The sequence below is a fragment of the Hydractinia symbiolongicarpus genome, chromosome 8 (assembly GCF_029227915.1).
Source record: "Hydractinia symbiolongicarpus strain clone_291-10 chromosome 8, HSymV2.1, whole genome shotgun sequence".
In the NCBI taxonomy this organism is placed as follows: Eukaryota; Metazoa; Cnidaria; class Hydrozoa; order Anthoathecata; family Hydractiniidae; genus Hydractinia; species Hydractinia symbiolongicarpus.
The window spans coordinates 25,224,150-25,245,675 of NC_079882.1; the positions used below are offsets into that span (position 1 = coordinate 25,224,150).

Below are 21,526 nucleotides of genomic sequence, written 5' to 3' on the forward strand. Positions count from 1 at the left end.
TTTGATCAGATGGAAACGGACTATACATTGCTTGAGACTAAAAAAAGAATAGAAAATAAGATGGCTGTTGGATGTTTTTTTTTTTCGTTTTTGTCCAAAAAAAAGTTTAAAGGTTTCAACTTTCCGTTCGGATCGAAACAGATCGGAGCAAAAAAATTATCAACCAATCAGATTATAGGAATCACAATTGTCCGACCCAACCCTACCCTACCCTACCCGACCCGATCTGTTCTGTTCCATCGTTGAGTGGAAATTCGCCTTCAGCTAAGAATCACAACTTCAAGAAACATCTGTTTTATAGAACAAACATAAAGTAAAGTTACCAAAGTCGTCAACTGCATCTGCTGTCGGCTGCTCCCCTTCTCTTCATATCCTTTAGGTTGTAAAACCTGAAATTTGTTACCATCAGTTTGCTGAGCACCCTCAACCACAGGGACTAAATTCAGTCCCCCATCTGGTCCTTTAGCTAACGCATATCGTGTTGCACGCTTCCCTGCAGCTTCAAGTTCTATTTTTTCTTTACCTATATTAAGTTCTTCTTTGACCACTTTATTGTCAGTAGGAGGAGCAACCATTTGTCCCGCTTTTGCAGATAGTAACGATTGTAAATTTGCCATACTTATGTCTTGGTTATTATTCGCACTACTGCTAGTCATAGCATTGTTAACAAGTCCTGGTAGGTCTTCTAAATTTATATTACCATTTTTATCTGGTGCTACATCTATATCTATTGGTTTATTACTACTAGAGAACTGAGAAGTTTGTTGAGCTGTAGAAGCTCTCCGTGCAGCTGCTAATAACGAGTTTATATCAACTGTTTGGGTTTTCGATGCATCTTGCTGAACCGGAGAAACGGCTGCAGCCTTGTCGCTTGACGACAACAAGTCTTGTAGAGTGAACCTTTTAACGGCATTCTGGGTGGTTTCTTGTGAAGTTTTCACTTGCGTCGTAAGCGGTAGCAGTAGAAATACAATATAAAGGAAAAGTTCATGGCTGAGCATATTTTCTGACGATTCGTTTACTCACGAACTCTAAAAAAAGTCAAAAGTTTGCTTAAAATAATACGTTACATTATCAAACAGACACACGATAAACACACGATAAAATTGAAAACTTACGTTACCACGTTCGAATCAACTTCATCACGAGTAAATAAAAATATCAGAAAGTATTCTAATAAAAATTATTGTAAACAAAAATTTGTTCTTCTTTTTTTTTCTGGCCGTTTATTTTTTTTTCGTTATGCTTAACTTCGAAAGCTGAATAACATTACTACGGTTCAGTGAACAAATTAAATATAAAGGTTTAATGCTATGATTGGTTCCACTTGAATGCGTCGTTGTGAATACGCCCGTAAACAAAAGAATGTCGCTTTTCTGACATTCCGAATATAATTTTGATATTTACGCATATCCAAATTATTATTACAATATTCTTCCAAAAAATTAATAAAATTTTAAAATATGTTGTGCAGAGAGGCAGGCGCACAGTCGCAAAGCAAATTTAGATTTGAACGAAATTTTCGGCATTATTAAAACACAAATTTGAGCATGATCTAGCTTAAATACCCTGATGATTTGAATAGTAACCCAGTTTCTTTAGCTGCTCTATGATTATAACTTTAAATTTGAAATAAGCTTTTGTCATTACGCGTGCATCTCTAACAAAGGGTCCGTTTATTTAAAAATACGTTATCAAAAAGGTTTATCTGAAATTTTTATTTTTGTTAATAAAGTTTCTTATACTTTTCGAATTCCATCTGAAATAAGCGCACAGTCTATCGTTTAAAAACTAATTTCCAGTCTCGGTTACTTGGGAACAATAACTCAAAAACTTTCATATATTTGTTGAATTATTAATATTTTTAAATCAAATGCAGTCATGTAATATAACGGATTGCGAGCGATATCACGCTTACGAAAATTCAAAACCTTTGATTAATGCTACAGATCTTGCAAGCTCAGTGGTACAGAGTATAACCCGTCTACGGGTGCATACTGCATGATATTATACCTTACGAGCGATGTATTACATGAATTTGCTAAAATCATAACCATACAATCCAAGTTGGCCATCAATGTAGGATTTTTGAAGTTGTTTCCATTTAAAGGATAAATCACACTTTGGGCACTTCAACAATCCTGGCTAAAATAAATTTGAACAAAAAAAGCTGCACAGAAGCTCAACGATGGTTGTAGAACCTAACTTAATATTTATACAATTTATACTTCGTCAGGGTGCCCACTCAATAACTCTTGACATACAAGACATTCCTGACTTTTCTTTTGAAACATTGGATTATTTTAAAAATATAAAGCGTTTGATAGTACAAATTAATGCTGTTTTTTTAGAACAATAAAAATTTAAGCCTTGCCAGTTTTTTGGAAAATGAAAATAGTTCTGATTGACCATTTAAACCTAATATTTCTAATCCTTTCCTGACATTTCATAAAAAGACTAAATTTTGACATTTTGCCTATATTCTTAAAATTTCTGACAATTCCTAACATTGCAGACAGAGCAGACATCCTGTTCGTATATACGAATTCAAGCAATCCTGTTCTTCCCCTGGTGGTTAGAAATTATCGAATACTTACTGCAACAACACCTACCTTCTTGGAAGAGACCCAACATGCATAACATGCAAAATGACAACAAGGAGGAGCGTGAGGCTTATACGCTTCTTCCAAACATATGATGCATTGTGTTGCTGAAATATAAACACGCCACTCACCAACCAAATACGTTATTCACCAATCAAAGTTCATATATTTATAAAAGGACCGATAGGAAATCACATAGTACTTAAAGAACTAATCAAAAATGGGCGGACGACAAGAAAAAGACATGGTGTAAACGGAAGAGATATTTTATAAAATTACAATATAAATAAAAATTACAATTTCATTTTTATTACTCTAAAAAATTGGCATTCACGTTATACCTGAGAATTTTTCACAAGCTTCTTCAAAGTATTTTTTATCACTTTCTTTACCAATAAAAAATGAAAATCCTAAAAAATAAAAATAAATGGTTTGAACCATAATTGTTTTTATAACAAACTTTAAGTTGATTAATTTTCTTGCTTATTTTTGACTTATTAAAGATTATATTTCGCGAAGATTATATTTCGCGAATGAACTATTAAGTTTTTTCCGCGAAGAACAATTTTAACCAATAAAGTATTATTTCAGGCATAGTTAATGAGATAAGGTAGTCTATAATTGAATTAGCTCATTTCACAGAGATTTTTTATCAACTACAAAAAAAAGAGAAGAAACGAAAAAATACTTGTTTTTACAAAAACGTTTCGCGAAGTTTATTTTAGCAAAAATTTTTATAATAATGCGAGTTGACCTTTGCGCAAATTAATCAACTTAAATATTTATTAAGCATGAAGAGGCTGAGATCATTTCCAAAAATGTAATGCTTCCAATAAACTCCCCTCCAATCCCCTCCAATAGGTACCCTTTTAGATCCCTCCTTTTAATATGCAATTCAAGAACGGAGGGTAACTTTTATTAAATTAAGGGCTTACATCTAATGCTTAAAATATCAAAATGCTTGTAAATTAAACAACGTACCTTCTAGTAATGATATATGTTCTAAGTCAGTACGGTCAAAAACATCTTCAAATTCTTTCATCAAGGTTTTTATATTTCCACTCTAAGAATAATACAGATAAGGTAAAGCGAGTCGAAACGTCAGCTTAAGTTCTGGTATTACCTCATTAAATGCACCTGGTTTGACTTTCCTGCATACAGACCTGGTTTATGCCCTGTAAATTTACATACATTGTTTACCTGTTTAAACATTTTCATGACCTGTCCGAACTTCTCATATTTATTTTTCGGTAACGTTTTTTTCACCTAGGAAACAAAAGACGTGCTGATTGCGGTTGACAAGATAATAATTGTTGACAACTTCCCCTGTCAAAGATGACCGGATGTACTCGCAACGTTTTTTTTTTGACAGTTAAAAAAATTATGATAATAAAACTTTGATGTAAAAACTAGAATAAAAAACGTTACCTTTGAAAGGTATTCTTTTGCGTTTTGGACTTTTAACTTCTGAATGTCAATAGAAACAATAATCAACAAACAAATAAACAAATAAATAAATACTAAATATAAATCAACAGAAAGAGGAACGAGCACTGTTCAGATTTTTACCTTTCCGCCTACTCCCATTTTTTTCTCGACATTAGCAGACGTCACAAGTCTGTATTTTTTGGTTTTCGGTTGCGGATTACCAACATTGTTTCCAAGAATCGTCGAAGAAAGAGAAGAACATTGTAAACCTCCACTTTTCTCTGCCGCACCTTCATTTCTGCGCAAAGACTCAAATATGCTACCTTTCGCCTGTTTGTCAGCATTTAAAACAAACAAAGAATTTTTCGCAGCGCTGTTCGACATCGTGTTGCTGCCAAAAGACAATTTGTTGTTGTTGTTGTTGTTGTTGTTGTTGATGTGTACAGAAGCTGAGTAATATGTCTTTAACGCTTTCCTTTTCGTGCTCAATTGGTCAGACTCATTCGATATTGTGTCAAACTTCCTCTTTTGTTTAGGTTCAACCACACCCATCTATAATATAAAACATTTCTTTAAAGACTGTCATAAAATAGAATAAAAAAATATCGTGGCTTACAAACTTTTTGTTGCGTTTCTTTGAAGAATATGGCAAGATCGCGTTGAGCTTGTCCAAAATCTTTATATTCTTTGATCTGTTGTTTGATCCATACTGGAAGATGGCTTTTTGCATCGGAGTTACGGAACCTGCAATCGCAACGAAACCGCAATTAAAAAGACATTATTGATATAGATACAAAACAAACAAATAAAACAAACAAAAAACCAAAACAAAACAAAACGAAACATTCCCACCTTTCGTCACACAGTAAAATAGCGCCAAAATCATTTTTGTGTCGAATAACACGGCCAATGGCTTGATTGACAGCTCGGGAAGCTTGTTGTCGGTACCAGTCCTTTCCACTGATGCTTACTTTATTCTTTTGTTCATCAAGATATTGTTTCTTTAAGATAACCTAACATTACAAACAAAATCTAAATATTATCTATCAACCTACATTTCTATATTCATTTCGTATTTAACCAGTAAATACTTCACAAAATTTTGCTAAAAAATTTTCCCCACATTAATTTGTGTCATGTCATTTTACGTTTTGTTTTCAGCAATGGAATTTATCGGAAGAAGTAAAGCGAATCACATCCTCTGTAATTTTTGATTTCCTTTTCGTCAGGATATTGATCTGTCGATGTGACACAGGAAATAAACCACATAGGAAATGCATGAAGCAATCAACTAAAACACATCTATACCATTACGTTTTTTTCTATAAGCAACTTGTCTTAGCTTGATTTTCCAAGGGTGAAATTTTGATATCAGCCTCAGAGTTGTTAAAAATTGCTAAGCGTGATGTTCAAATTCAAATTTCTTATTAGACTTATCTTTCTTTTAAAGATTTTTTTTGTGGATTGCTTGTTTTGTTCAATTTTTTTAATTTTCGGCGTGGTTAGTTGCTTAGCAGTTGCTTAATTTTGACTCAAATTTCATCCTCAATCCTTAGCAGCTCAGTTGCTTATTAAGAAAAAATGTTGACGTGAAGGCCTTCATCTCCAAACGCCAAAAGTGATTCGTTGCCTGTCCATGTTAAAAAACTGACAAATGAAGTGATCTTAATACACGCTGTCACATAATACAAAGTCATACCCTCGGATCGAATGACGGTGGAAATGGTAGACCAGTGATAACTACGGCTCGGCCATTTGTGTCAGCAAAATCTAAGCCTTCGCTCACCTATAATTTAGAAAACTTAAATTAAATTTTTTTATTGTTGATAAAATCAAGGTATCAATAGTAGCGATCGCATGATAGTAGGGATAGTATTTTACCTTCCCTCTACAAACGGCGAAAAATACAGCGCCTTTAAAATTTGGATCGTGTACTTTTTCATAAAATTGTTCCATAGTTTCAGCAAGTCCGCTTTTACGTCTCGGTTCTACAAACAAGCCTTTGTTTTGACTAAGCCTGTCCCATATACCGCATCCCTAAAATATAGTGTGTAGATTTAATGAAGCTCTTATTGTATCTTTCTTAGAAGACGAAGAAGTGATTAAGTAATAAAAAAATAATTTAAATAGTTAATTGCAATTACAAATAAAACTAACTTCTTTTTTTAATTACATCACGACATCGAAAAATTTTTAAGTTCACAAAATCATAAAATTTTACGCTATAAATATACAGTATTGCGTAAACGTGACTTTGCAGTTTGACAGAAAGTGACCACTCAATCAAACCCTAACATCAAGTTGTCTATGCATACATGAAATATTTATAAATTACAACAACATTGAGAATCAGTATATATATTACACATTAATACGTCACAATACTGGTCACAGCAATCGCCAAATCATCAAAGCACAAGTATACATAATATCCTGTACATGTACATATATCGAAACGAGACGGACATGTGTGGGAAAAAGCTTCATGCGAAATTGGCAATTACATGACCACAAGATATCCGCTCTGTATGGACAAGCAGTATATAAACGAGCGTAAAGGAATGGGAAGACAGTTTACAAAGGAGTGAGAAGAAGAAGAAACAGGATTCAGTGTTGTACATGTAGAGAGTCAAAATGATGAATTGCACGTTGATACCGATCTTAGAAGGAAAAACGACATATTTTATTATACAGACATGTGTGCTGGTGCTCTTCTTGTTGTTCATCATATTTATGAACCTGATGACGTTGGTAGGAACAGCCACCTGTGATATCGAGTGCCAAATCAGACGCGTGTTCATGTCCAGCTATATAGGGAACATCTTGGGAGGTATCTCGTTATTAGGTAATGATATTGTGGCTTGGAAGATGAACATTTCTTCATTAACTTGCATGGATGGATTTGATCGTTACATCTTGCTGTATTTGGGTGTCAGCGCAAATATGATAGTGCTTGTCATGAATACCTACGTGAGGTACCAAAGACTCAAGATTATGCGTGTGAACAGCCAACGAGGATTTCCAAGCCACAAACAAATCCTACTCCAATACACAATACCAGCATGGCTGGGCGCAATTGGTATTTCCATTGCTGCGTTTTTTGTGCAAAAATATTATGGCTACTCAAGGTTTTTGATCTGCGTGGCGATTAGCGTGATCCCGCTCACTGGATCCATTATATGCAACATACTACTCACAAGATACTTAGGACTTGCTCAGAAGATGACAGAAAACGCGCAAAGATCAGCATCTGAAAAGGGTTTTAATAAAGCACAATTTCTGGTCAAAGCAACCGTCACCGCACATGCGATTTATTTGATTATTGGAATAATCGTCACTGTCATCGATAATCTATACAAAGACGATCAATATGTCCATATCATTACCATCTGGATCCTACGTCTGATCTTCACCACCATGTTCACTATTGAATCCGAAGTATTCTTATACAAAACACCTCATGTTATCAGACGACTCATGCCATGGAACAGGACAAAAAAAGTCGACCCATCCTGCAAGCGTCCAGTCCCTCCTCCTCCTACAAACGCTACTACTGTTAGAGACAGCGTAAGAGACAGAGATAGCGTCTTATCTTCAATGACGACTAGTACATACAGCTTAAGCAATATACAAAAGTTCGAAGTATGAACCTAGTGTTCATACTTCGATAGAGATTTATTTTACTCATTGATAACGTTCTAGGAAGACTTGGAAGAAAAAAGTTACTTTTACGAAACTCTTATAATACACGACAACAAAATACTGTATTATATTAAATATATCTAATATATAAGATTTTAATATTAAATTATTCAGAATATTTTATTATGTTTCTAAGTTATTTAGATATGCTTTGCTTTAGAGATTTTACTAAGGCAGAAAATATTACTTATTGTACTGTATATTTTTACTATTTATGTCATAACTTTACAATATAAAATATAAAATATTAAATCTGTTGTCATCATTGAATTATAAGTTAGCAAATGGCACTACACAACTAACCTGCCATTTTGCAATCACCATATCCATGACGGGGTATGAAGGAAAAAATACCAACAAACCATGCGGAATGATCCTCGCCAGGTTGACGATCGTATTACCAAGACTGACTTGGTACTCCGGGGTTGATCGAAATTTATAGGATGAATTTAAAGGCTTTCCATCAGGTCCTTGAGGTAGTATACCAACAAATACTTGGTGTCGTTCTATCACATGTGAGTTCTCTAACTCAACATCAAACGCGCTAAGATAACAGAAAACTATAATGTACGCATCGAATGCTACTTGATTCGAAAATTCATTTGAATAAGCTACCTGCTCTGTTGCATTTGCACAAATGAATTAAACGGAATATACTTAAAACGCTTACATGCTAAGTTCTGCTTTAAAAGACGACAACGGAGACAAAGTTCCACTTGTTAAAATTAAAGATCTAACTCCATGTGCCACCAGTTCCTGCATAGTTAGACCAGGGTTAAAACACCAGTAACTCAATGTCCTTGGAGCTATGATAAATTGGTGTGTTAGAAATTTAAGATTCAAGTAAAGCTCATAGGAAAATAAACATTTGCCGATGATATTCAACCTATGGACACCATTGCACCGCTCGACAGCTATGTTAAATTCACGAGAAAAAAAAACATACCTTCTTTTGAAGAACTGGACTTGCTTGTCCATACATCTAATCTTTTCTTGTTTTTTTGATCATTTAGTTCAGCCTGGATATGTACCTAGAATATTGTAAACAACTTAAGTGAGTTAAGTGAGAAGAAAGTATTAAGTAATAAGCTGCGTATATGAAATACCCACCTTGTAGTACTTTTGTATCGGTAGATTTGATGACAGGGAGGAAGAACTGTCTGCATTCCTTGAAAACATGGTCTAGGAAAAAATCAAACATAAACTAGCTAAGGCGCCTTGGCGAAAGTTGACAAGATTCGCAAGGTAAACTTATTTTTAGCACATTATTCGTAATGTCCAAGATGAAGAGCTTAATATTTCTTTCGGAGAAAATAATTGTAAAAGCGAGAGTTATGTTGACTTATTAATCGATAATGAATACATTACAGTAGACATTTTTTTTTGGTTCAATGCAGTTTGTTTTCTATACATATCTTTTCTCTTTCTCAAAAAATGTGAGAGTGGCCACTGTATGGATATTGCGTTTTTTATCATTTACCAAAAAGAGGAGTTTCCAAACATAACAATAATACATACTTTGAGAATAGTGTGAAATTAAGAATACATACTTTGAGAATAGTGTGAAATTAAGAATACATACTTTGAGAATAGTGGCAAATTTATCGAGAGCATAATTCCTTGCCTTGAAAACTTTCCGACCTAAATAAGTTCACGTTTCTGCACTTTATATGCTTATTGGAAAAATCAACAAACGAACGAACAGACAGACGGACGGACGGACGGACGAACAAACAAAAGACAACAAAAGACAAACAAACGCGAATTACTTGATCCAGCAATCAAGCCACTCATTTTTTCAAGAGTATCCATTATCTGATCTTTGGACTGTGAGTTTACATTTAATTGGTTTAACAAATCAAGGAGAAAACTAAAAATAAAAAATAAGAAACATTTTTAAACGAACATCAAGCTACAAAAGTCATCATACATTCTTACATTTATCACAAACGTATTCCTTAAAACAGCTTAGGAAAAGTTTCACCACCACAGCAGTGCTAATTGATTCCAAAGAATAAAAAAAAACTTGGCAGAATTGGTTAAATTTAATTTGATGCACAGTGAAAATAAAAAAAATGACAGGAATTTAATAGAGTGTGATTAAAAACATTATTATTGGCAAGAATTCAATTGGATGGACCTCGTCTGGCAGTAACTTAATTTGGTTTATTAGTTTTTTTTTTAAATATGCCAAATTTTTTTACTGTTATAATTTTATCCCTTTTGGATGAAAGGGAATTGGTGAAATGTGTGTTAAAGACGTTTGAATTTACCAAGAAAGATAGAGATATTTAAATAAAAGCCATTTTTAAACCGACAATGTTTTTAAACTATTTAAATGTAGAATACTTAAAGTGTTATGTTTTTATGCATAAAAAGCATGCAGCAACCTGGCTACCTTACCCTTAACATGTCATCTTGCAGAAAACTTACCTAGCAGGCTTCGTGACACTTTCATTTTTATCTAACTCTACTTCACTAATGGCTGCTTCAAGTTTTAAAAATAATGCTAAAGAGAAAAGTGATAGATGTCAAACCCATACTATACCTGTCACTTGTTTAAAACAAAATTGACTTACTTTTCATCAGAGAGGTATCCTCAGCTGTCAAATCACCAGGTGATGCTAAAAAATAAAATTTTGTATACTATTTTACCTCAAAATATAACCCCCGACAAAAGATCTCTAAGAATTGTGTTTTGTACCTTCATCTTGCATCGTGCCATCTTCTTCTTGTTGTAACAACGTTTCGATACATTGTTGACAGTCCTCAATGCAGGAAGCCAAATCGAATGATGTCAAATCAAAAGATGAATTCTCTTCACATACACTCTCCTAAAAAGAATATGTTTCTTTAAATTTTTGTAATGTTTATAAAAAGTTTACGCTGGCTTTAATATACATAAAAAAGTTACCACGTTGTGTGCTTCATCTAGTAATATTACAGTATTATTTAAGTCAATACTGTGTGCATTGCGAGCCTAAATACAAACCAAAACAATACATCAGGTTATCCTCAAAAACGAATCAGCCTTTCTAATTCGGCAATGCCAGACGTGAAAACCAACAAATGTTAATAAAACAGGCTAATGAAAATCACTTGGCAATATTTTGTCAATTTCAAAAAGCTTAAAACGTTCATATACCATGTCAGCAAAATCGTTATTTTTTTAAGTTTGTCAACTTATCACCTTAACTCAATGTAAATTTGCTACATTTTAATAATTGTTATCCCATTACTAGACATAATATTCACCGATCACAAAGTAACACCAATAAAGAGATATGTTTCATAGTTCTACAGAAACATGAACTTGGAAGTTGTTAAGGAGTGAGAGGCGATAGAAGATGAAAAAAACATAAACAATAATAATGGTTAGCATTTAAAATCATTGCTTGCTTCATTAGTTAGAAAAAAGACTCAAATCTTTTTTCTTTAATCCAAAGTTGAAAAAGGTTAAATACACTAAAGCATGTTTGCTTGGGCACAGCAAAAATTCTTAAATGTGTGGCTACTTGCTTGTTAAATTTGTTAACTTTCCTAAGTTTTTCCTGCTAGATAGAGACATTCAACATAATTATGAACCAATTAGAATAGTGAGTTGAGAGGTGCAATCAAACTTCTTCATGATGGACACTGTAGTCATGCAATAATACAAACATCACCTTGACATCAAGAACATAGTTATACGGCATAAAAATCAAATCCGCTTCTTTTCGCATCTCTCTTGCCATATAATATGGACAGAATCTAAAATAGATCTGAATATTAGAACTTCTATTGGTGGTTACAAGAAGTATTATTTGCATCTCAGCCTTACTTTTTTTCAGTGCCAGCAGCAACAAGATCTTCAATGTCAAGTACTCCAGTTGGAACAGAGGCTTTGCTAGCTATATAGGACAGTTACGTTAAAAATACAAACAATATTTACTGAGAAGAAATATATATAAAAAAATTACCCTCTAAATTATTGTGATAAAAACATTGCTTTCCTGCAACTTTAATACGACACATATGAACCTAAAATAATATTAAAAAGATCACTTATTGATGGTCAGGATTTATAAAGTAAATTTATAAAAGCGAAGATTATTTTGACCACACCTTTCCGTTATTAGTCTCTTCTTTCATGACTTCTGAATTAATGCACATTTGTTCACGAGAACCCAAAACACATATTTTTGGGCTGCAAATAGAAATAAAAATTCAAAGCAGATAATAAGTCTAAAAAAGGCTATTGCGAAACTTTGTAAAATACAGTATCAAAGACAAACTATCGATAACCCTGTGGAAAACCCACAGTAATTAACTTGTCGCTTCTTGAAGCTACCATCTTTGATTCACACAGATAGTGAGCATTATAAATATAGATAAAATAGAATCAATGTTGAAATTTTCTTTTATCATACCTATAGCGTGTATTTTTTAATTCATTCACAGCTTGTGAGAGTTGTGAATGGGTCCGTGATGCATATATAATCTGTGGTGCTTCAACAAATCCTAAAAACACAGCACAGATAACAACCGATTTCAAGTAGAATCTAGCAGAGTTATTACAGATGTGAAGAATGTGTTTATAACCTCTTTCCCATGAGCCACCAGGGTTTAAACTACCAGAAACGCTATTTAATGCATCACCAAGTTGCTCAGAAAAATCAGTGTTTTGTTTTTGACCATAACGTTCATACTGTAATCTTGCAGCATATGTCTCACGCCAAGCTAAAGTTGCACATAAAAGACAAAGTGTTTTTCCGGTGCCAGTCGGGGATTCGAGTACGCCATGTATACCCTAATGATAACAACTACATTGTGTTTTTAAAACTGGATTAAACAAATGGTACAAAAAATTTCAGAAATAAAATAAACTTTCAGAAACAAAAAAAGCTACATACTTTCTGTAAGCATGTGATAACTTTTTCCATATACCTCATTTGACATTCATATGGTTCGAATGGAAAATCAACATCAATACCACACACATCTACATGAACCATTGTATTTTTAACTATGATCCATTTCAAGAAAAAAAAATTAGCACACAAGTTTGAACTCATCACCTTAAAACAGTTTATTGAACTAAAATTTGACCAATTTTTTTTTAAAAAAAAGAAAAACAGATCTGAAAAAATAATGATAATTCTTACAATATATATATAAGTTAGTATGATTAACACAACCTATGTTAAAATGGCCATTGAAGTGGAACTAAAGATATTTAGGGGTTGTAGCAATAGATCTGGTAACTAACTGTTCCAATAAAACTTTCACAAAAACAAATGGCACAAATTTACAAAAAAAATGAAATCTGTGGAAATTTAGTACACCATTGGAATTAAATTCTTACACAATTTCTAATTTTTTTTGGTTCATTCAGTAGTAAAATTTAAAAAACAGAATTTGTTTTTCTGGCATTTTCATCTGTGAAAATAAACTTCACAACATAACTCTTTTTTGATGATTATACATTCAGTCATTTTATTAAAAGGGTATTGATCAACTATAAGGGGTTTTAGGTGTGTCCACTGATAAATGTAGACCTTAAAAAGCAACGTTAATTGAAAAAGACGTTCAAAAGGAATGGTGTTTAAAAGAAAGACTGAGGATGAAATTTTGGAATATATAGAAACACCACTTTTTTTAAAAAATTTATTAAAGCCTGAAGAAAGATGTACATATTTGGGTGTGTTTGCTTCGTTGAGTTGGTTATGTTATAAAATGTAATGTATAAATACATTGCTTGATAATTTGCAAATTAGGTTTGCTAACTTTATATTATTGATACAATTCCTCTTTCTATTTCCTTTTGTACAATGTTACTTCCAATCCAACACATACTGCTTTTAATAAATGGTAAAATACAATGTTAAAAATATGTTGCATCACAGAGAAAAAAAGAAAGGTCATCATTTACTATATGATTTACACTGGGGGGATATCTTTTCCACTTTTGATTGTAACCCGGCTCTGAGAATACAAAAGTTTTACAAGTGCTCAACTTATAATATTAATTAATGTTTACGGTGGCTCATATCTGCCATTTTTCATAGCAGTTGACTTAGAATTTTAGTGTGCACTAAAAACTAGTAACTTCATTAGTGCACACTAGAAAAAAGTACTAGTGCGCAGTAGATAATAACCTATTGCACACTAGCAAACGACTTTGGTGCGCCCAAGCAAACATGATAGTGCGCACTAAGATTATTAACCCTTTTAAATATTTAAAAATAGATTTTTTAAAAAAAACAAAAAAGCCTATGGTTCATATCGCTATTTTTCGTAATCACTTCACTAAACCTCTAATCATTTTAACAAGTTTTGCACCACTGTATGCAATGGTTTTATTAAAACCCGCTGTAAACACTCCCTTTGCACTTTGACTTATGCTAGATCTCTTGACAATTTTGTTAATTCCTTTAAATACAACTGTTTTACATTTTACATGATTACGTGCAACATCTTCAATAACAGCATTCATATCCCTATTAGAAGAAATGCGTCTATCATTAAAAGATAGCTTTAAAAGATTCGCTGGTAATCCTTTCAAGTACTTCACTAGAACACTGTAACTTTTGTCTTGTTCAAACATCTTCTCACGCTGAAAAATATGCTGATTTCGTTCTAAGATATCCTTGTACAGATGTTGGAATCTTGTTATGTTGGGCTTTACAATGTTGATTACCTTATTTTTATCTTCCCCAACTATCATTCGAAAGTCTCCAGTATACGACAGACCAGCAATGGTCACAAAAAGTTCTTCTTCTGTAAATTGCTCTGGTAAGATCAGCAAACTTGTTTCGAAAGCAGCATTTAAATTAGATTCAATAGCGTTGTAGATAGTTGGATTGTCAAGACCTTTCAATGTTACAACTGGCTTATGCAACCTGCCACTAATGTACAATGTTTCCCATTTTAACAAATCATCTACAAAGTCTCTCTGCTCAATGACGCCATATTTGATTAACCTCCCATTGAAATCTATTCTAGTATTAAAGTATACTGATGCACCAAAGTCTGTTTGAATATTTGATATGGTATGTGGTGAGAAATATTTGAAAAAGGAATAGTGATGTGGATGTCTGCGTAAGTTTTGTTGATGCCATGTAAACGAATCATTGACAACAAATATAAAGTCAATCATATTATCCTTTATAGATTTATGTCCACTTTGCTTAAAGACACCAGAACCATATGCACATGCATATCGAATACCTGGCGAAAAAGATGCAATGATTTCTTTTAAATAAGTTCTTGTGTCAGTATCAATTTCATCCATTTTGTTGTATTAGTTTAGTTCTATTAATAAAGCAGTTTTAAAATACTTTTCTTACTGTTTATCCTTTATGTATGACCTAACAGTATGACAGATGATGACACAAATGGCACAACAGAATAAATAAAAAATAACAACACAAGGGTTAAAGGCAACTTTTTTAGGCAATGCATGCTTTTTACAAGAATATCAAATTTCCAAGATAGGCTGGGATATGTTTATGACAAAATGCAAAAAGTCTACGTACTTGATATGCTTGTCAAATATTTATACGCTTCGTCATAGATGAGATATTTGTTACTTTATGCAATTGAATGACGTTATGATCTTTTGAATTTAAAAGTTTGTTCAAATTGATTTTCTATTGTCCACTATGCGATGCATAGATTGCATCCCTTTTTGATAAAAATTTGAAACACTTCTAGAGTCATGCTCAATAATATGCCTATTTTTTTGCTTGCATACCTTTTACCTACTTAAAAAATATGAAGTATATAACAAATTTATGTTAATTAATAATTGCCTAAAAATGTTAACTTTGGTTAGCAGTCTTGCTAACTGACAATTTTTTTTTTGTTACTGAATTTTGTATGTAAGTGGCAAAAAAAAGTTGTGTTATACCTATTTTGTGTTGTCATTTTTAGCAACAAATCTAACACAGCACTTATGCATACAGCCAACAAAACACAGAAATGTGGCTAAATGTGTATGTTGATTGCAATAAAATTGAACTTGCTATTATAGACAGCAAAATAATTGTCTTGTGTCCTATAGTATCCTAGTAGCTTCAAAAATAAAGGAAACCAATCAAAAAAGAGAATTGGTGTTAAAATAAATACATATACATTTAAGTATATTTAAAATAGTAATGACAACATTATAATTTAAAGAAGTTACTTTTCCATTTAATAAATACTTCTGTTCAGAAGTTACTGGACTGAATGTGAAGTTGGATTAAATTCTTTTACAGTGTGATCTGCAGGATTGGGTTTTGCTTCATATGTACATATGGTTACACCGTGTTTATGTGCCTGCATAAAATCCCCTTTTAAACCAATATAATAAACTTTCGTTGTTTCTTCACCAAAATTACTGGGAAAATGAATGCTTAGCGTTTCTGTGTTTGAAAACCTGGCAATTTTTGGTAAATATTCTAATGTTCCAGCGTGATCAGGTTGCAAATCAAACTCCTGGTCTGCTTTACATGAAGCATCATCAAATGTCATGTGGGGTCTATTTTTAAACAATCTCATTTTAGAAGGATGAAAGTTTTCTTCACCCCCGATCACAATGATACCCTTCAGTTTCACGCTTCCCGTAAAACTAAAATACAAAATCTTAAAATGTGACATTAATTCTTGACCAGATACTTTTATCTGTTTTTAAAGGGCTTAAAGGTACTATCCAGTAAAAATATAATAATAAAAAAGTAGCCTGAACTGAATTGCACTTTTCTTTTTTTTGCGAAAATATAAGGGTTTATATTTCTAAAGTTTTACAACTCGAATAACATTTCCTTTATGTTCACAAATTTTTCATATAGCACGTTGTTGAAAGCAAATTTATACCGAAGCCATTCTACATGAAAGGGAGGCTAAAATAATATTTTTGTTATGACGTAAGCATTGGGTTCTTGGCGAATCAAAACATTGTAAATGGAAAATGATTGTTTTACTCTGAACAATATTACCAGATTAAATTTAATTTTTTTTTTTAATATTTTACCCCTTTTTAAAAAAAATGTAGCAATTTATGAATATTTAATTTCAAAGCATGCAACTCACTTCCAGAGACTTTATGTCCCTGTCCACACAAACAGAATGTCTGTCTCTACACAAATTAAAGTAGATTATTTTAAAGCTGCTTCACTTTTTGTGCCGATACTGAGACCAGACGTGGGTAAGATAATTTACGTTAAAGTATATCTACGCAGACATCCGTTGGAGTGGCCGATGCTCAAACACAGACAGCATCTTGTGATGATGAAATGAAAAAATTTAACGCGACATTACAAGTTAAATTCCTTGATGAATATGAATCATATTTTGTAATATGCCAATCTATCAACTGTTGTTGTCATATCATACATATATCGTACTCCAGAAATTCGACCAGCAAAAGAAGAAATTATAGAAAATACAAACGCATTAAATAAATTTTGTTTTTTGTACCTTTTACTGTAAGGTACAAAAAACAAAATTATACTTCCTCGACAATTATAAGCCTCGATCCCATTACCCCTATTCTATTACCAAAGCTACCTCAATTAGCGAACAAAAAGAAATACTTGGTTCAAGGTTATTCATATTTATAATTTTTATACCATAATGCTTCGAATAAACGCCCATTAAACGCCCCCAGAAAAAAGATTATACCGCAAAATTGTTTAAATAACACTTGGGGTATGAAGAAAAAACCCCCTAAATTCGGACCTGCTATGGTTTCCAATTGTTTTGCCAAATGAAGAAATTATATACAATTAAATCCATGATAAAATGTCTGTTCCGCCTGTAAGTGCAGACTTGATTCATCCGTGCTTCGTCGGCGTTCACCTCCGCATAAACCGCATGGCTGGATTTTTTGTGTAAGACCTGGTTACCAACGACGAAGGGGCAAGGCAAAAGAGATTCATGTCCATGTAGTTCTTTTAACTAAGTCAGTAGTCGGTGAACTAGCTAGCATGGTCAGGTTGGCTATCAATAGGCTTGCTCGTGGATGAAAAGGATCAGGACCATTCAATAATTCTGAGATCTAAAGGTGTCCGACCAAAACGGAAATCTATCAACGTTTTGTCCGATGAAAGTTCTAAGCGAGTTAAGGACATGTCCGACCAAACTGGAAATGTGGCAGGCATTTTGTCTGACGAGAGTCCAAAAATTATTTCGAGGGCTGTCATCGCACTCTATAAAATGGGATTTTATAGGTTGATTTTAAAAACTCAATATTTATTTTTCAGGCTTGCGATTAATTGCATTCTGCTTGTGAACATGATTGATAAACGTAAAAAAAATTCTGTTGGGAATATCATTAACTTTTTTTTCTTTATTTTTCTTTCTGCATGCGCCAGTCTCTACACGGGGGTAACCCAAAGAATACGTCATTGCATAAATTGCGCATATTAATGTTTTTTCCCAGTCCTTTTCCGCGTTCGAAGTTCGGTAAAGATGGCGATTGAGACCATGACATGGTCAAGTAAACAAATTCAGTTTAAACTTATGAAAGACAATTTTGGTTGTATTTTAATACTTTTTTCTTTACTTTTGTGCCAAGATGTAACTAATATCAAGTTTTAATTTTTTACCGGACAGTACCTTTAAAGTTGTAGAGGAAAAGAAAATATAAATAATCAACTTACAAAATATTAAACAGCAATTCTTCATCACAGTCACTTTGTACAAACTAAAAAATAAAAATGATTATTTATAATACAACAGACTTGATAGTAGAGACTTGATAGTTCCTGGGGCAAAGCCCAGAGGCAGACCGAGAAAGGACAGACTTGATAGAGAGGAAGTTGAGTTTAGATCTAACACAGTCTAGATCAGATTGGAAGAGGGTCATTAATATACCCCGTCGAACCCATGCTAGCATGGAAAACGGACGTTAAGCCGAGAATGATGAATGATGATGATGATGAGACACATGGATAGTTGTTTAAAAAAAATTAGAACTAAGGGTAAATTTTGCCCAAGAACAAATCGGATTGGGAAAAAATGGAAAGGCTTTAATTTGATTAGCTATTCTGTCTCCAAGAATAGTTGAAGTAATTACAGTTGGAATCAGAATGGGAAATATTATCAAATAATCAGATTTCAGAAATCATTTGTTTCATAACAAATTCTCTCCAATCTATTTTATCAGAGACAGTTAATAATTAGTATAAAAAGATGGCATGTACATAACATATTCCCATTACCCACTTTTATTTAAAATATTTCAACTTCATTTGTTTTATATTTACGTGCAAACCTGTGTGATTGCTAAGATTAAAAAATGAAAAATAAAAGAATCCTTTTAAACCTTTAAACCTAAACAAATCACACACAAATAATCAAATTTTGACAGTGATTATACTTTCCTAAGAAACATAATGACCACACACCCTGGGAAAAATGATCCTTTTTGTTCTATTGCTATTACATTAACCCACAAAAAACCTATTCAAAGCCAACTTGTACATCCTAGCTAACCCACCAACTTCTAAACCCAGATAAGAATTACGTAGACTAGATATATAAATACATCCCATTATGCCATTCAACTCAGAGTACCAAGTTCTGAAATCATAACTGCTCAGCTAGTCAAACTTTTTGTGGAACTGGGGGAGCAGTTAATGGCTCAGCTATTATTCCATTTCTCAGAATTGTGTGTGTCTTTTCGTGTACAAGAGTGATGGTTTTTCCCTTAATGATAGGCCTGTATATACGATTGCATTGCAGCATCCCTTGCATAACAGTTTTCCATGACTGGTAAAAATAAAAAGGAGCATTATAAGGCATAATAATTTTACAGTAAGGCAAAAACCGCTAACGCAGGATCCTGCAATTGTGGTATTTATCATAATGATGCCCTGTAAGTGGTAGACAATAGCAAAATCAATAGAGTATAAACCTGCTTTTTAATGTGCCACTCCTTCAAATATTTTCAAGAAATAACTGAACCAATTTTCTCAAATAATTTGTGTTTTTTTTATCAAATCTGTTTACTTCCTTTTCTAACGAATAAACTCAATCAATTTTCTGAAATAATTTTGTAAGTCAATCTCAATGCCTTTTGGATATTGCATATTCAGCTTCTCCCTAGTCTAGTGAACTAAACTTAGCTAGCAGGGTTACAAAAAGCATGACAGAAATCGGAGCACAAGCACAAGAAAGAGAAACAGGTAGTAGTAATAATGATGATGATGATGATGATGGATGATGATGATAATAATAATAAATATTTAAAGTGTCTAGCCCAGAAAATCACAAAAACCTATAGTTAGTGGATTGTTTCCACTGGGGGCCACTAGAACAAAAAAGAAACAAAAAATGATAAACCTTAGACTGCCTCAGTTCAATCAAACATAGTAACATTTATAATCTGTGAAAATTGAAAAAAAGAAAGAATAAAAAACAAAAATTAAAAAATTAAAACGTGATCTCCATTAGAATTTGCCAAATACATTAGAGATGGAAGTCTTAAACGAAAGCAGACTTCCATCACAGGTCACTTAGTCTATTCTACACTTTTGCAGCTCTAAGTGGGAAGGCTTTTTGCCAAATTCCGTGTTGGCCAAGGAAGTGTGAACCTTTTTTTTGAAGCTCCTCTTGTTTGATGATTATAACAGTTTTTTGTCAAAAGGAATTTTGAGCGCATGCAATCAGGAGCAATGTGATTCATGGTTTTAAAAACTAATATTGCATCATTTTTGATGAGTAAATTATTCATTGAATATTCCCTCTCTTTCCCAAGCAAGGTATGGACACATTTTAATCGTTTTTCTAGTTTTCCCAATCAATTAGGTGGCACAAGCCCATACCGAGGAGCAGTAGTTGAAATATGGCATGACAAGTGCATTAACTAAAAGGTTTTTTGTGCGAGGTGTTAAACAGGATGCAATGGTTCTAATTTTAAAATATTTAATTAGTATTTTTCTATTAATGTGCTCTTCATATTGCATTTTTATCCAAGTTTTTATGGGACGAAATAATTATTGTATCATCCGCATATAGATGGTGGTGATGTTGGTAGTATCCCTAGCTTCTTCCAAACTTTTGGTCACCAACAACGCAAGTGTTGTGTGGCTGTGTTCTGCCCAATATTAGGACACTGACCAATCTTTGGACTCAAAAATCAGGCCTATCTTAAAACACCTTTTTTAGATTTTTTAAAGCAATGTAAGCGTAGGAGCTCTATCATTTGCAACACCAGACAAAAATTCTTATAGTAATATTTCAGGTTTATAAACCAATAGCAAATTTGCCAGTACTGTTCTAAAATTGGGCAGGCTGAACTTTAGACACAGTAAGAAATTATAGCTAGAATTATGTATTCTATATTTAGCTAGCATTATAGGTAGCTAGCTTGAAGTTAACTAAATTTTAAACATGAAATGTTCAAATATACAAATACAAATAAAGGTTCTTATATAGGCACTCTTATTCTTTGATTTGACTACCTATTTAGATGATTCAATTCATCAGATGACATTGATGAAGCTACCCAATACCATGGTTGAATTTTCTCAAATTCTTTTGCACCGAGCTATAGTTTGGGGGAAGCACCATAATACCTGATAATAATATTTCATCCTTTTAGATTTGGCTGGAAAAGTTTCAATTCACCTGGTCAATATCAAGCCGTTTATCCCATGGTTTAAACACTGTTTTTCCAGAACTCTCCTCTGCTTCATTAAGACATTGCACTTTTTCTAAATCAATTTTTGTATAAAGTGTGTATAAAGATCCCAAATCTGCACTTTCATGATCATGCTTGTGATGCTCGTGGCCGCATGCTCCCGCCATGTTGTTGTGTTTAGATT

General features: G+C 33.0%; 1 protein-coding gene across 1 annotated transcript; it reads right to left on the reverse strand.

The window, feature by feature from the left end:
• Nucleotides 1–892: 892 nt before the first annotated feature.
• On the reverse strand, nt 893–21,524 carry LOC130654634 (regulator of telomere elongation helicase 1-like). The gene is made up of 31 exons (XM_057457248.1): nt 21,330–21,524; nt 18,359–18,402; nt 12,626–12,738; nt 12,315–12,522; nt 12,143–12,233; nt 11,838–11,919; nt 11,693–11,753; nt 11,554–11,623; nt 11,399–11,483; nt 10,648–10,713; nt 10,438–10,567; nt 10,313–10,357; nt 10,167–10,242; nt 9,503–9,603; nt 9,316–9,374; nt 8,844–8,915; nt 8,680–8,764; nt 8,404–8,539; nt 8,037–8,277; nt 5,913–6,068; nt 5,731–5,817; nt 4,884–5,044; nt 4,652–4,775; nt 4,173–4,583; nt 4,032–4,070; nt 3,804–3,869; nt 3,585–3,666; nt 2,945–3,013; nt 2,613–2,710; nt 2,014–2,145; nt 893–1,031 (listed from the first exon to the last, which is right to left on the reverse strand). Exons 1-30 carry the CDS (start codon nt 21,395–21,397, stop codon nt 2,029–2,031), a joined length of 3,243 nt encoding a protein of 1,080 aa, XP_057313231.1. The 5' UTR covers nt 21,398–21,524; the 3' UTR covers nt 893–1,031; nt 2,014–2,028.
• Between the last annotated feature and the right edge of the window lie 2 nt (nt 21,525–21,526).

Coding starts and splice junctions, on each gene's coding strand:
- LOC130654634 (XM_057457248.1), bottom strand. CDS start 21,397: ATGAAGCAGAGGAGAGTTCTGGAAAAACAGTGTTTAAACCATGGGATA. Junction 10,568..10,647: donor TAGATGAAGCACACAACGTG/GTAACTTTTTTA, acceptor TATTCTTTTTAG/GAGAGTGTATGTGAAGAGAA. Junction 8,916..9,315: donor AATTTGCCACTATTCTCAAA/GTATGTATTCTT, acceptor ATTTTTTCCTAG/ACCATGTTTTCAAGGAATGC.